The 13,746-nt window shown below is 37.3% G+C and overlaps 3 protein-coding genes across 4 annotated transcripts; 2 read left to right on the top strand and 1 right to left on the bottom strand.

The window, feature by feature from the left end:
• Positions 1-759: 759 nt before the first annotated feature.
• On the bottom strand, positions 760-4,109 carry LOC111786944 (cytochrome b-c1 complex subunit 6-like). Its single transcript, XM_023667162.1, has 5 exons — positions 4,012-4,109; positions 3,163-3,211; positions 2,385-2,469; positions 1,254-1,343; positions 760-1,132 (listed from the first exon to the last, which is right to left on the bottom strand). Coding segments are annotated over exons 2-5 (210 nt in total). The 5' UTR covers positions 3,165-3,211; positions 4,012-4,109; the 3' UTR covers positions 760-1,099.
• An 824-nt stretch (positions 4,110-4,933) lies between these two features.
• Positions 4,934-7,522, top strand: LOC111806026 (plasma membrane-associated cation-binding protein 2). The gene is made up of 4 exons (XM_023691356.1): positions 4,934-5,245; positions 5,423-6,363; positions 6,697-6,747; positions 7,342-7,522. Exons 1-2 carry the CDS (start codon positions 5,051-5,053, stop codon positions 5,951-5,953), a joined length of 726 nt encoding a protein of 241 aa, XP_023547124.1. The 5' UTR covers positions 4,934-5,050; the 3' UTR covers positions 5,954-6,363; positions 6,697-6,747; positions 7,342-7,522.
• Positions 7,523-8,248: 726 nt separating this feature from the next.
• LOC111776672 (tubby-like F-box protein 8) lies at positions 8,249-13,243 on the top strand. 2 transcript variants are annotated; one of them, XM_023656004.1, is made up of 6 exons: positions 8,249-8,497; positions 9,876-9,954; positions 11,023-11,458; positions 11,543-11,630; positions 11,990-12,122; positions 12,316-13,243. In XM_023656004.1, the coding sequence occupies exons 3-6, from the start codon at positions 11,108-11,110 to the stop codon at positions 13,028-13,030; spliced, it is 1,287 nt and encodes a 428-aa protein (XP_023511772.1). In that variant the 5' UTR covers positions 8,249-8,497; positions 9,876-9,954; positions 11,023-11,107; the 3' UTR covers positions 13,031-13,243. The 2 variants fall into 2 exon arrangements, with proteins under 2 accessions (XP_023511772.1, XP_023511771.1); XM_023656003.1 differs by lacking the exon at positions 8,249-8,497 and adding an exon at positions 9,425-9,673.
• The last annotated feature ends 503 nt before the right edge of the window (positions 13,244-13,746 follow it).

Raw genomic sequence — 13,746 nt, 5'->3', positions numbered from 1 at the left:
CTTGTGCGGAATCCAAGCTTGTTCAACCACACACGTCACTGCGCGTGCATGTTCAATTGTCTGCGACACATCCAACTTGTCTCTACACTAAGCCAAGTCATTCGGCTCGACCTTGCCTCTGCTCGAGGCCAAAGTCTCTCAATGCAACGTCATATCTCATCTTATTATCTCGATCTCCATCGACATGCAAATCATCACTATCCATCACCATATTAACACATTTTTTAAGATAGTAGCACGCAAATATTTTTTATTTAGCAAAGTGTGTTAATTGTGAAAAATAAATAAACTCATTGTTTGGATGCATGAAATATAATCTATGAGATACAGTGAAATATAGCAATCAAATTTAAATTAGGTCCAAATCATAGTTGAAACTAAATTTATAAATAATTTCCCCTAAAATAAATTTAAAAAAAAAAAAAAAGAAAGGGATGCTAGCTTTTAATCCTTGAACTTTATACACATTAAAGTTTTAAATTTTAGTGTGCATTAGTTTATTAATTTCAATTATTCATCTCATTAATAAATGATGTTAAATAGACTTTAATTAAGCATTATAGACTAATATATAAGGAATTAGTATGGTCACACTGCTTCTAATAGATATTAACAATAAGGAGGACCAATAGGATGAATAAATTAAAATACTAATACAAATCATAAAATCATAAAATCATAAAACGAAATCAAATCTAAAACATAAATCAACTGATTAAAGCATTACAACTACCTCACTCATCGATCGAGAAACAAATCTTGGAACCAGCAACAGAAATAGGATCATACCGATCATTCAATTATTTGAAAACATCAAACAGCACAGCCATTTGATAAACAGCATTCAATGTGGGATAAACAGCACAGCCATTTAATGTTAATAAAGCAATCATAAAATTAAATTAAGGGAAGAAGTGTGTTCATACAATCCAACGTCCTTTCTTATTGATGATGGCTAAGGTCTTCATAGTTCTTGCAAAGTTCTTGGCATTTTTTGTAGATGCAAAGATGGAAGTACACAAAAAGAGATTGCATAAAAAATCAGAAAAATGCTGCTGCAACCAAAAGGATAGGAACCCCCACATGCCTAACTCTCCATTTACTTTATTTTTGTAAATAGTTTTGGTGCAACCTGCAACAAAAAGCGTCTTTGAAGTTAGTTAGATCAAGCTTGCCTATACTCAACTTGTTTATGGGCAACTTCTTCTGCAATCTAATCTACTTCCTCCTACAACAACCAAAGATATACTCACACATTTGTCGACGCAAGACCAGTAATCAAAATATTGTCCAGTGCAATGCTTATTGCCACTGTCGTCCCCTTGGATTCTCTTCACGCATGCCTATCACATAGAAACACAATAGCGCCATCATTTTACCTTATCTTTATACCAATTCTACAATTTGATTCTGCTCAGACGTGATGAATAAAGTACCAAGTTAAGACCCCTTACTCATTCCTATACGTCAACAAGGAGTGTCATAAGTTGAAACCCACATATAGAAGAGAATATATGCACATCCCAAGATATATATATGTCTCCAAATTTGGGGGGGACTGGTATGCACGGGGAAGCAGATTCACAATGAAAGAACTAGTGATGGAGTCAATGTGAAGCTCAAAGCATGATATCATGCTTATCAACTAGAATCAGTGATTCATAAATGTCTCAGATTTGGAGAAAATATATCTTCAGTTTCGTCCTCAACTTTGAGTTGAATTCACAACTCAAAGGAGCTACATTTTGTAAAAGTAAACTTGTTGAGGACGCTACTGTTGCCTCCATGACCTAAATGATTAGCATGAGAGGGCATGGATCTTTCACCATAATTGCACAAGGACAATCGCGTTTCCCCCACAAGGTAAAACTAGTACCAAAATTTGAATTTCACTCTTGTAACTTTCCTTGGTCATTCTCCAAACAGATCCATAAGCTTAAGTGATTGGTGGCCACTTGTATATTTTATTATTTTCAACCAAAGAAACCCACCCACCACCAAATCCCATCGCAATTCACAACTCCAACACCCTTCACGGCTTTTTAAACTCTAATTTTCTGACAAATGCCACTCCCTTCAAGCTGGCCTTTCTTTTGAAGGAACAGTTCACTGAATACTAATTGATGCGTCACGAAGAAAGTTCAAAGTTATCAAGGAAATTAACAGTTTATAAATGGATGTACTCAATGGAGAGATACACAATCTTCAACCTACTGATTATTTCTAATGAGAATAGAAATATAACCATCCATGAAACCAGGTTTCTAAGGTTTAGTCATGAAAAAAAAAAAACAGAGAATGATAAATACAAGTCAAATAACTGAAGAAAACACATATACAACTTGTTACTCCCCCACAACAAAGACGAATAAAACAGTACATACCTGGTATTCAAGTAGTGGTTTCACACACTTGGGCTTGCAAGCATCTTCAAGATACCTCTTCTGGTCAACGGGTTCTTCATCTGCCCTATTACCAAGAAACAAGGAAATGTAGATTAGTTAACATCAAATACAAATAATCTTCAACATTATGAAAGATAAAGACACAGAGTACGAAGAAGACATGCATGTACAAGTAGATTCAAACCATATGAAGTAATTCAATTTCCATTCTGACATGCTTTAATCATTTGTATTCAAGAATGTAATTGTCCTACTGATTATTAAACCTTATAAATCGCCATAAATATAGATCAGATCACTAAGCCGGTAAAATGCTACATCTTCCAAGTGTTAACACATCTGATTTACATTGAAACTAAATCTACAGCAACCTCATTCTTCCCAAAATAAGCAAAATTCACAGAACTTCTATAGTTCATAGTTTCAATTTAAGCAGCAGGGAGATGATATTTGTCATCGTGGTTGTTCAAAAAATCAAGATTCAGAGCAACATTTGTCTAAGTATGTGCTCAACAGTCCCCCCACCCCCAACAATAACTCTTCCTCTTACCACTATGAGCTACTTTTGAGGGAAGAAATAATGGTTTGGAAATCTATGAATGCAAAATAAGAACGCAATAAATGCTAACGAAACAACACTGGTCTACAGGGTTATAACTCTAAAGCAATGTAGCAGACAATCAAAACGTCCGTGTAAGAAATAAAAGGGTAAAAGGAGAATGTATAATAAATGGTGAAGCTAAGAAAAAATACTCACATTGCTAATAAATAACACTGACTTGGAGCAAAAGAGCAGGCTAGAAAACCTGCAAACATTCAAATTTGAATTATCATAAAAACAAGCATCAATACGGAAAAAGAAAAAGAAGAATATAGTTGCTAATTGTCATTAGTTGTTTGTGCATAAATGCAGGCATTAAAATCAATGAACTTTCTTCCATGGATTCAAAATGTCCATCAACCTATCTCAAGCATTCTTTTGAGTAATGGCAGACACAAGATACATTAAAATTTGAAATTGACCGGCCACCAGGCCAAACGCAAGCTTTTAAGAGTATCATTCGCTTAAGATAAGATTTCAGGTTCAGATGTTACGCATTCAGAAACGAAGGTACAATCAGAGAATCTCCGTCATTTTCACCGAAGGAAAAGCAAACGATTTCAGTCCAAAGACATGTACCCACAAATTAAACTCCCTATAAGGTAGGTAATGGTACTCGTTAAACTCAATTCCATTCCAAGAAAAACGGAAAACTCCAATTCAAAATTCAAGACTCCAATATCTATCAGAAACGATGACTTAGATCATACAAACAAACACAATTTTTTCCCCTCAAATACCAACTACTAACGTAATATAAATACACGTCAAAAAAAATCCTCAATCGATGTCGAAACTTCAAAGTAAAAGAATCCAATTGATAAAAGATAAAAACACGCCCAGAAACGCGAAAACAGACGATCGACCAATCAAGGAAAATTAAACACGGATCCGGTAACAAAAATCGAAAACAGAAAAGATAAACTGAGGAAAAAATTCATCTAAAGCTCAAAAACACATAAAATTCTCAAACCAGCGGAGTGTTTCTCCTCATCGAATTCATACCTTGGAGCTGAAGCACGAACCTGGGAGGGAACCAGTAACTCTGTTTAGGTTTAGTTTCGAAGTCGAGAAATTGCAATTTGACAAAGCTTCCACTTTCCGGTTCCTTTGCTCTCGGGCCGGATCCATTCCGGGTCGGGTCGGGTCGGGTCGGGTATCATTTTTAGTCTTAAAATCATTATATGCTCCTAACAAATCACTTAAATCAAATAATTTCAAAATATTATTTTGTTTTTACAATTGGTACAAGAAGATAAACGATAAGAAAACAAGCACGTCTTTTAAAAACGGAATGGTTACCGCACTGAATTAACTAGCTTTACAAGAAGTTATCTAGACCGTCGTATACTTGAAAAACAATGTCGAGCTGGATATCAAGAGAAATAAGACCGATGCTACAGATGATTAAAAACGAGCATCAATGCAGTGTTTGCCATAAAGAGATGACTAGATTGAGAGTCGATCAGTATTCGCATCAGTATTATTCCAATCATATCAACCGCTTTTTAGTTAATTTAAAACATTTGGTTGACAAGCTCGAGCTTGAACACTTCTTATACAGTTGATTTTATAGTATTTTCATTACTAAATTTGAGATAACATTTCAATAGTAGATATTGTCCGTTTTAACCCGTTACATATTACTGCTAGCCTCACACTTTTAAAATGCGTGGTTTTGAATTTATTTAGCCATTAGTCTGGAACCAATCGGGTCTTAGGAGTACCTAAGTTCATTTGTATCCAACACAACTTTGAACCAAACGGGACCTAATGAATTATTAATGAAACCCAGTTTAAATTTGCCAAAATTAAGTTGAAATGAATGAGTTATGGAGGGCCAAAAATAGGGTTGTCCTAAAATCTTGGGTACCCATTTGAAGCATTTTGGGGAGTATAAATGCCTTATATGCTCTCTTCATTCTTCATCCCAACCCTTGTTTCTCATAATAATAAGAAGAGAAAGAAGTCCTAATTTGGCCTTCTTTCTCTCCAACATCTTCCTCTTCTCTTTTTTTAACATCTTTTTAACTCCCTTATAAACATGGGTGGTTGCACTAGCAAGCCTAAAACCATGGAGAAGGAAGGCGTTCCCGTTCCCGTTCTTGTTGTTAAGGAGTCGAAGAAGACCACAACAACCAAGAAGGATGCACGATCAAAGAAGGAGAAGGATGTCAATGTCGAAAGTGAAGAAAAAAAGAGTCAGGATGATAATGAAGCTAACCATAAGAAGGTTGAGGTATACAAAAATTTCATCTTGTTTTAATTTTAATACTAGATTTGAACTGATGACGACACCCATTTTCAATCCTCTGCTCTATCAACGGAGTTATATACGGTCATTTTTGACACATTATCCTTGTTTTAATAGCTATACGTGCTCTAACTTCATCTTCATGTCCATGTCTTTTCTTAGGGTGAAGCAACCAAAGAAGCAATCGAGGACAAAAAGGAGAAGCCTAAAGAAGAAGACCACAAAGAAGACGCGAAGGTTCAAGCAGCATCGCTTGTCGCCACCACTGCCGCACCTGCGCTGGTCGAAGACAAAAATGCCACCGTCGAAGTAGCTGCTGTCGTGCCTAAGGAACTCACCTTCGAAGTAGCGGCTGTCCAGAATAAGAAACCCACCGTCGAGGCACCGGTAGCGGACGGAAAACCCGCCGTCGAGGCACCGGTAACGGCCGGGAAACCCGCCGTCGAGACACCGGTAGCGGCCGAGAAACCGACCGTGGAGGCACCGGTAGAGGCGAAGAAGCCCGCCGTCGAGGCACCGGTGGAGGCAAAGAAGCCCGCCGTCGAGGCACCGGTAGAGGCAAAGAAGCCCGCCGTCGAGGCACCAGTAGAGGCGGAGAAACCCACGATTAAGGTACCAGGAGAGGCAAAGGAACCAAGCGTTGAGGCGGCAGCGGCAGCATCAGCAGCAGTGGCAGCGGAACAAAAACATTAGCAGGAAAAACACAATGAAAATGATTGGAATATGTAACATTTAATTCATTTCATTTTAGAAATTATGAACGGCAATGCCAAATGCTTATAATTCTTTTATTCCATAACTTCCATCCCACTAATTTTTTCCCCCAAATTAAATTAAATTTATTTTATTTTTTGCCACGTGGCCGATATTTAGCCGGGGATTCCAAGAGCTTCATTCATAAACATCATTTCCTGTATCGTATGCGCAGAAACAAACGAACCGAAAGATCAGATCTGAAACAGGGGCGGCGATGAAGAAATCTACGGCGGCGACGGGGGTGGCGATTCTGTGCTTCATCCTACTTTCTGCGGCAGCGATGACGGTTTCAGCCGACGCCGCAGACTGCATCGACGGCTGCTTCACCGCCTGTGTCCAGAAAGACAGTGAGTATTTTTCATCTTCCGATTTCCTCTCTAAAATTCTTCCTTCTTCCAATTGAAACCCTAATTTGTTTCTCTTAGCGATTCTGAAGATCTCTGCGTTTTTCCTTTGTATGTAATTTCAGAAATTAGTTTACGAATCTGTTAAAATTAGGGCTAAATTAACCTAAAAAAAGAACCCTAGATTTTACACTTATTTTTATTTATTTAGATTATTATCAAATAATTCATTTAATAATTAAATAAATTATATGACCTAAAAATAAGTAACAAAAAGTATTGTAAAATAAATAATAAATAAATAAAATAAGTAACAAAAAGTTGGCTATGGTGCAGCGAGGCTGATGCAGCGTTGTGAGGGCAAGTGCAGGATTAAATGCGGTCCAGGTATTCAAATTATTTTTTATAATTTAATTTAATTTTTAAATTTCCTTAACCTTAATGTAAATAGCGGAGTTCAACTAGTTAAATACATATATTAGTTTTATTGTCATAAGGTTAGAGATTAAGATCATCCAATTCCAAGTGTCGGGCTTCCAGTTCCAAATGTCGGGCTTATGATGTTCCACATTGCTTAGGGATCGGGCTTATGATGTTCCACATTGCTTAGGGAGGGGAACAAATCACCATTTATAAGGGTGTGGAAACCTTTTCCTAGCAGACATGTTTTAAAGCCCTAAGGGGAAACTCGAAAGGGAAAGCCCAAAGAAGACAATATCTTTCCCTAGCAAACACGTTTTAAAGCCCTAAGAGGAAGCCCGAAAGGGAGAGCCCAAATAGGACAATATCTGCTAGAAGTGGATCTGGGGCATTACTAACAAACTAAAAGCTAATAGTATGTCTTTTCTTAAGGTTCTGAGCGCCAATCAAACTAATAGTATGTCTTTTCTTAAGGTTGGACATGTTTGAATTTCTTAATCACTCGATTATAAATATTTTTATTTATATAACTTTATTAAATGAGATGAAATGTATTTTCAGGTACTAAATTTGAAGGGGAAGATATTATTACTTAAAAGCAACTGAGAAGAGAAATAAATAAGGAAATATAATTATAAATTAATGTTTCTCGTTTCTTAATAATCATGGTCTGTTTGTAAAACTCTAAATTCTGTGTGTATTGTTCTGTGTTTCTTCTGTGTGTATTGTTCTGTGTTTCTTCTGTGTGTATTGTTCTGTGTTTCTTCTGTGTGTATTGTTTTGTGTTTCTGTTTAGTATGTTTAAGTCTGGTTTGATAACTATTTGTTTTTTTTGAGCATTTATATTCTTTTAAAAATTATATTAAAATTTTTTAATTAAAAAAATAACTTTATTAAATGAAAAATAATATAAAAATATAAAGTTAATTAGATATGTAAGTTTTATATATTATTATGTATATATTTTAAAATTAAGAGTCAAATGATTAAATGATTAATATTTAAAATGATAATTAAAATATTATTGGATATTGATAGTTATATTTTTAAGTATTATTTATATAATATTGTTAAAATTATATTATTTGATTTTGAAAATTGTTGTGAAATTGAATTAGGTTGAGATAAAGACGTAAAGCAAATAAAATGTGTAAGAAAATGTTATATAATATTTATTTATGATGTATCATTAAATATTAATAATGATAAAAGCAGTAATAAATAATAATAAATAAATATTTGAGGTTCTCGGAAGTTGCCTGATTTTCCACGGACCAATCGTTGCGTTAGCGTGGCAGCTCCTTTATTATGGTCAAAGTCAAACTCAAACCTAACGGATCAATCATATCAACCCGACCCGATACTCGAATAACCCGACCCGGATTATTGGCTGACTTTCCAAATATTTAAAATTTTAAATATNTTTTTTTTTTTTTTTTTTTTTGTGAATTTTCCATTAGATATTACTTGAAAATGGGTGGAAAATGGAATCCAGTGTACCCATTTCTCCCTGGTCCTTGATTATGAGCTAAATTCAATGACCCTTTGGGGTCCGCTCAAGAGAGAGAAAGATGAGAGAGAAACAGGACTTTTTATTGCTCCAGACGACGACGACGACGATGACTCATAAAGGGTCTCATGTAAATGTTCAAATCCAAAGCCTTAATTTCATCTTACCTTCTTTGTGTTTCCATTTCTGGGTTTTGCTTCGATTCAGGTTTGTTCTTCAAAACCCACCTCTGTTCTTCTTTTACTTTCCAAACATTTTCCCAGATTCTCAAACCCTTTCATTTTCCCTCCCAAAATGTTGGGNGTTTTTTTTTTCAATGGAAATTATGGTTGAATTTTGTGGATTTTTCTCCTTTTTTTAACCAAAAAAAGAAATTCAAAAGGCATTTGGTCACTTTTTGTAATTTTTTAATTCTATTTTGACGGTTTTGACTTTTGACTTTTAAAAAAAGGGTAACTACGATGCATTACTATACAAAAAATCGTATGTCTCGAGCTTGATGTAGGTAAAACAATCAAAATGGTATTCCTTAGATAAACTCGAGTCTCGAACAACATCCATACAAAAGTCATAGATAAATTCAAGATCCAGCAGAGTCTCGATCTGAATATTGACCTAGACGTAAGTTTTTCATTCACGTGTTATAACATAGGCTTCGTGTTTCACTTGATTTTAATTCTAAGTACGGTGTTATAATTTAAAAAAAAAAAAAAAAAAAAACGTGAATTCAATTTTAAGAAATGAAATTATTAAAAATCAATTAATTATTTATAAATATAAATATATATAAATAAAAGAAAAGGGAAAAGGAATAAAATCACATGGGAGAGGGAGGAAGGAAGGAAGGAAGTAATGGAAAGTACAATTGACCTAAGTGAGAGGGGACATACAATAGGAACGACCGCAGAGGATCAAAACCCTCCAATGAACAATTTATTTTCCTCGTCATCAGACAATATAAAGGAAAAAGTCAAAGGGGGAAATGGTGATGAATTGTTAGTGGGAATTATATTAATTGCAAAAAATGAGAGAGAGTTCAAATTCAATTTTCAATAATCACCCAAAACAAAAAGAACNTTTTTTTTTTTTTTTTTTTTTTTTTTTTTTTTTGTGAATTTTCCATTAGATATTACTTGAAAATGGGTGGAAAATGGAATCCAGTGTACCCATTTCTCCCTGGTCCTTGATTATGAGCTAAATTCAATGACCCTTTGGGGTCCGCTCAAGAGAGAGAAAGATGAGAGAGAAACAGGACTTTTTATTGCTCCAGACGACGACGACGACGATGACTCATAAAGGGTCTCATGTAAATGTTCAAATCCAAAGCCTTAATTTCATCTTACCTTCTTTGTGTTTCCATTTCTGGGTTTTGCTTCGATTCAGGTTTGTTCTTCAAAACCCACCTCTGTTCTTCTTTTACTTTCCAAACATTTTCCCAGATTCTCAAACCCTTTCATTTTCCCTCCCAAAATGTTGGGGTTTCGACTTTTTTAATGATGCCTTATGCCTGTTTCTTTCAAGGCTTTTCTCTGTTCTAAATGGTTCTTGAAATTTCTCTGTTCTTTGTTCTTTGTTTTCCTCGCAGATCTTTCATTGTTTGTTCTTAGTTCAAAGTGTTTGATCTGAGTTTAGCTGACTGGTTGAGCTTGAAGCTTCTTTTACAGGTTTGTGTTTTGGGTTAATCGTTTGTTCTTGATGTTTGAAGATGGGTTGTTCTTAATTCTTGCTAATTTGTTTTTAGTAAGTGCTTTCAGATGTTGAATTTTGACTAAGTTTTGTGATTCTGTTGGTAATTTGCTGCACTTTCTGCTTGGTTGTGAGGGGAAAAGCTTATGGATTCAGCTTCTTTCATGTGTTAGATCTGTGTAGTTTCTTTAAGAGCCCGAGCTCACCGTTAGCAGATATTGTCCTCTTTAGGCTTTCCCTTCAGGGTATAGAACGTGTTTGCTAGGGAGAGATTTCCTCACCCTTATAAAGGGTGTTTCCACCCCTTTTCAGTGCCCAGTGAGGACACTTACACTCGTTCCTTTCTTCAATCGATGTGGGACCCCCACCAAATCCACCCCTCTTCAGGGCCTAGCGTCCTTGCTAGCACATCGTCTCATGTCCACCCCTCTTCAGAGCTTAGTCTCCTCGCTGACACATATGACACTCGTTCCTTTCTCCCATCGATGTTGGACCCCCACCAAATCCACTCCCTTCAGGGCTCAGCGTCCTTGTTGACACATTGCTTCATGTCCACTCCTCTTCAGGGCTCAGCCTCCTCACTAGCACATCACCTGGTGTCTGGCTCTAATAGAAAGGTTCGTTCCTTTCTCCAACCAATGTAGGACCCCCACCAAATCCACTCCTTTCAAGCCTCAGCGTCCTTGTTGGCACATCGTCTCATGTCCACCCCCTCTTCAGGGCTCAACCTCCTCGATGACACATTGCTCAGTGTCTGGCTCTGATAGAAAACGTGTTATTTGGCTAGATTTTCCGTTCGGAATTGGTGTTGTAGTTTTGCTTTCCATTGTATAGAGCAATTAGGTTAGAGCTAAAGAGCCTTATTGAATCATGCTTGTTAATCTAGCCTCTTTAGACTTTATGTTGCACTCTAAAGCACCTTTCTTTTTGATTACTCATCTCTTTTCTTTCACTTTTGGCTCTTTTCTTGCTCTTTTTCCCCATCTTTTTGCCTTCGTTTACAAGATTCTTAGCCACTTTACGAGTTGCTTTGTGTCCATCCACAGCCGTAGCCACATGACAACCGGTATATAAACTACCACGAAATTGTTAAAGAGGCATCGAGATTTATCATCGTTCGTTTTGAGTAAAATGTCATTCCGAAGTATAGTTCGTGATGTGAGGGATAGCATTGGGAGCTTATCTAGACGGGGTTTCGAGGTCAAGCTGAGTGGTCATCATAGAGGAAAGTCCAATGCATCGTCGTTAAACGATCTACACGACCAGCCTCCTGTTGTTCAGAATGGCTGCTGGGCTAACCTTCCACCTGAACTGTTGTATGATGTCATTCGAAGACTCGAAGAGAGTGAAAGCACATGGCCTTCACGACGGAATGTCGTTGCCTGTGCTGCGGTATGTCGTTCTTGGAGAGTTATGTGCATGGAGATCGTTAAAGGCCCCGAAATTTGTGGCAAGCTTACCTTCCCTGTGTCACTTAAGCAGGTACGGTTCTTTTAATATACCTAAAGAGAACTTCATACGCCAAATATTTTAAATTCCGTACTTATTGAACGTTTTTTTTTCTAGCCCGGGCCACGCGATACGTCGGTACAGTGCTTCATTAAGAGGGATAAATCCAGTTTAACATACCACCTCTACTTGTGTCTTAGCCCTGGTAAGAAATATGTTTGTGCCGTTCTTACCTCGATATGCTTATTTTTGGCATTACGACAGCAACGTTTTTCTGATTAAACTAAACGCTCGCTCGACAAGGCTTTTCTGTCGTGTTTGTTATTAATCCTCAGTAAATGGGTTTGCCTTTTGTATCATTTTCTAGCATGCTTCTGTTCACTCGTTCGTCGATGTTATACTTGTTTTACGCATTCCAAGGTCCCACGAAACTGCTGAAACACGAATGACCATGTTTTATGATCATTATTAGGCTTTTGAATTGCATTTTGCGTCTTGTTCTTCGTCGTTCCTGTTATTGTTTAGCTCGTTCTGTTTATAATTTGCGGTACTTCGATCGTACAGCTCTGCTCGTCGAAAATGGGAAGTTTCTTCTTGCTGCTAAGCGTACACGAAGAACTACCAGTACAGAGTACGTTATCTCAATGGATGCAGATAACATTTCGAGATCTAGTAGCACGTACATCGGAAAGCTGAGGTGAGATTACACATACACGGACAAATAATGATTTCGATCGATAACTCTGTTAGAACGTTATCCCAATGGATCGTATTTTAGTTCGTAAACTGCATTTGTAAGAGTTTAAATACTTTTCTTCGAAGTCGAGATTTAGGTTGATCGTGAAAAGTCAATATTTCTTTCCTGATTCAGCATTCATGTTTATTTCCAGGTCGAATTTTCTTGGCACGAAATTCATTGTCTATGATACTCAACCACCATATGCCGCTGCTCCGCTCCCTCATCCCGGGAAAACTAGCCGTAGATTTTACTCGAAAAAGGTCTCGCCAAAAGTCCCAACTGGCAGTTACAACATAGCCCATATAAGTTACGAACTAAACGTCTTAGGCACACGAGGACCCCGAAGAATGCATTGTATAATGCATTCGATACCAGTAGCAGCTCTCGATGCAGGCGGTACAGTTCCAGGCCAACCCGAGCTCCTCCCTCCGAACTCCCTCGACGAATCGTTTCGGAGTGCATCGTTCTCCAAGACACTAGATCATTCCATGGAGTTCAGTAGTGCAAGATTTTCCGAAATCGGCCGAGCAGCATTAGACGGTGACGGAGAGGGAAAGATGAGACCTTTAGTTCTTAAAAACAAGCCACCAAGATGGCACGAACAACTGCAATGTTGGTGTCTCAACTTTCGCGGGCGAGTAACCGTTGCATCGGTGAAGAACTTTCAGTTGATCGCCGCAACTCAGCCAGCTGCTGGCGCTCCAACACCATCTCAACCAGGTCCTCCCGAGCACGACAAGATCATCCTACAGTTCGGGAAGGTCGGTAAAGACATGTTCACGATGGACTACCGATATCCGCTCTCGGCGTTTCAAGCCTTTGCAATATGCTTGAGTAGCTTTGATACCAAATTGGCTTGTGAATAAAGGAAAGTATCCAAAGCTGTTTTATGCCTCTTTTTAACTTTTGGATTTGAGTCTATTAGTTGTGTTCCTCTTTGTGTCGTTTCAGGGTTAGGTTTTAGTGAAATAGTTTGTTATTGTTGGGGGCATTTATGTAAAAGTCACAATTGTAACAGCTCTTACATGTGCAACTCCATAACTTTTCAAAGAAATGAACACAATCCCCTTTTTACCCTTCTTTTTCTCTTTAAAATGCTTTGACAATAAAGTAAAAAAGACCCAAAGTCTTGGTTTTTATGTCCAAAAAGTTTCTATAAAGATTAATCGTTAGCTTCATAATCTTAAAACACGTCTATCATAGAGAGGTTTTCATACCCTTATAAAAATGTTTCGTTCACCTCTCCAACTAATGTGGGATCTCATAGTCTACTCCCTTAGAGGCCAGCATCCTCGTTAGCACATTACTCGATGTCTGATTATGATACCACCGTTCGTAAATATTGTCTACTTTAGCCCGTTATGTATTGTTGTTAGTCTTACGGTTTTGAAACGCGTCTATTTGAGAGAGGTTTCCACACTTTTATAAGGAATGTTTCGTTCTCCTCTCCAACCGACATGGGATCTCACGATTCACTCCATTGGTGGCCTAGTGTCATCACTGATCACTACCTAGTGTCTGACTACGCCCACCACTAACAAATACTGTCCTCTTTGCATCAACCTCACGATTTCAAAACGCG

This window comes from Cucurbita pepo, chromosome LG01, assembly GCF_002806865.2.
Source record: "Cucurbita pepo subsp. pepo cultivar mu-cu-16 chromosome LG01, ASM280686v2, whole genome shotgun sequence".
In the NCBI taxonomy this organism is placed as follows: Eukaryota; Viridiplantae; Streptophyta; class Magnoliopsida; order Cucurbitales; family Cucurbitaceae; genus Cucurbita; species Cucurbita pepo.
Note: the sequence above shows the minus strand (reverse complement) of the source record. Positions and strands in the feature narration are given on the sequence as shown.

Excerpts from the sequence above, each read along its gene's own strand:
- LOC111786944 (XM_023667162.1), bottom strand. Across the intron at positions 1,344-2,384 it reads AACCACTACTTGAATACCAG|GCATGCGTGAAGAGAATCCA; the intron begins GTATGTACTGTT and ends TCTATGTGATAG. Across the intron at positions 1,133-1,253 it reads GGTCTTGCGTCGACAAATGT|GTTGCACCAAAACTATTTAC; the intron begins GTGAGTATATCT and ends TTTTTGTTGCAG.
- LOC111806026 (XM_023691356.1), top strand. The coding sequence starts at position 5,051 with ATGGGTGGTTGCACTAGCAAGCCTAAAACCATGGAGAAGGAAGGCGTT. Across the intron at positions 5,246-5,422 it reads CTAACCATAAGAAGGTTGAG|GGTGAAGCAACCAAAGAAGC; the intron begins GTATACAAAAAT and ends GTCTTTTCTTAG.
- LOC111776672 (XM_023656004.1), top strand. The coding sequence starts at position 11,108 with ATGTCATTCCGAAGTATAGTTCGTGATGTGAGGGATAGCATTGGGAGC. Across the intron at positions 11,459-11,542 it reads TCCCTGTGTCACTTAAGCAG|CCCGGGCCACGCGATACGTC; the intron begins GTACGGTTCTTT and ends TTTTTTTTCTAG. Across the intron at positions 12,123-12,315 it reads ACGTACATCGGAAAGCTGAG|GTCGAATTTTCTTGGCACGA; the intron begins GTGAGATTACAC and ends GTTTATTTCCAG.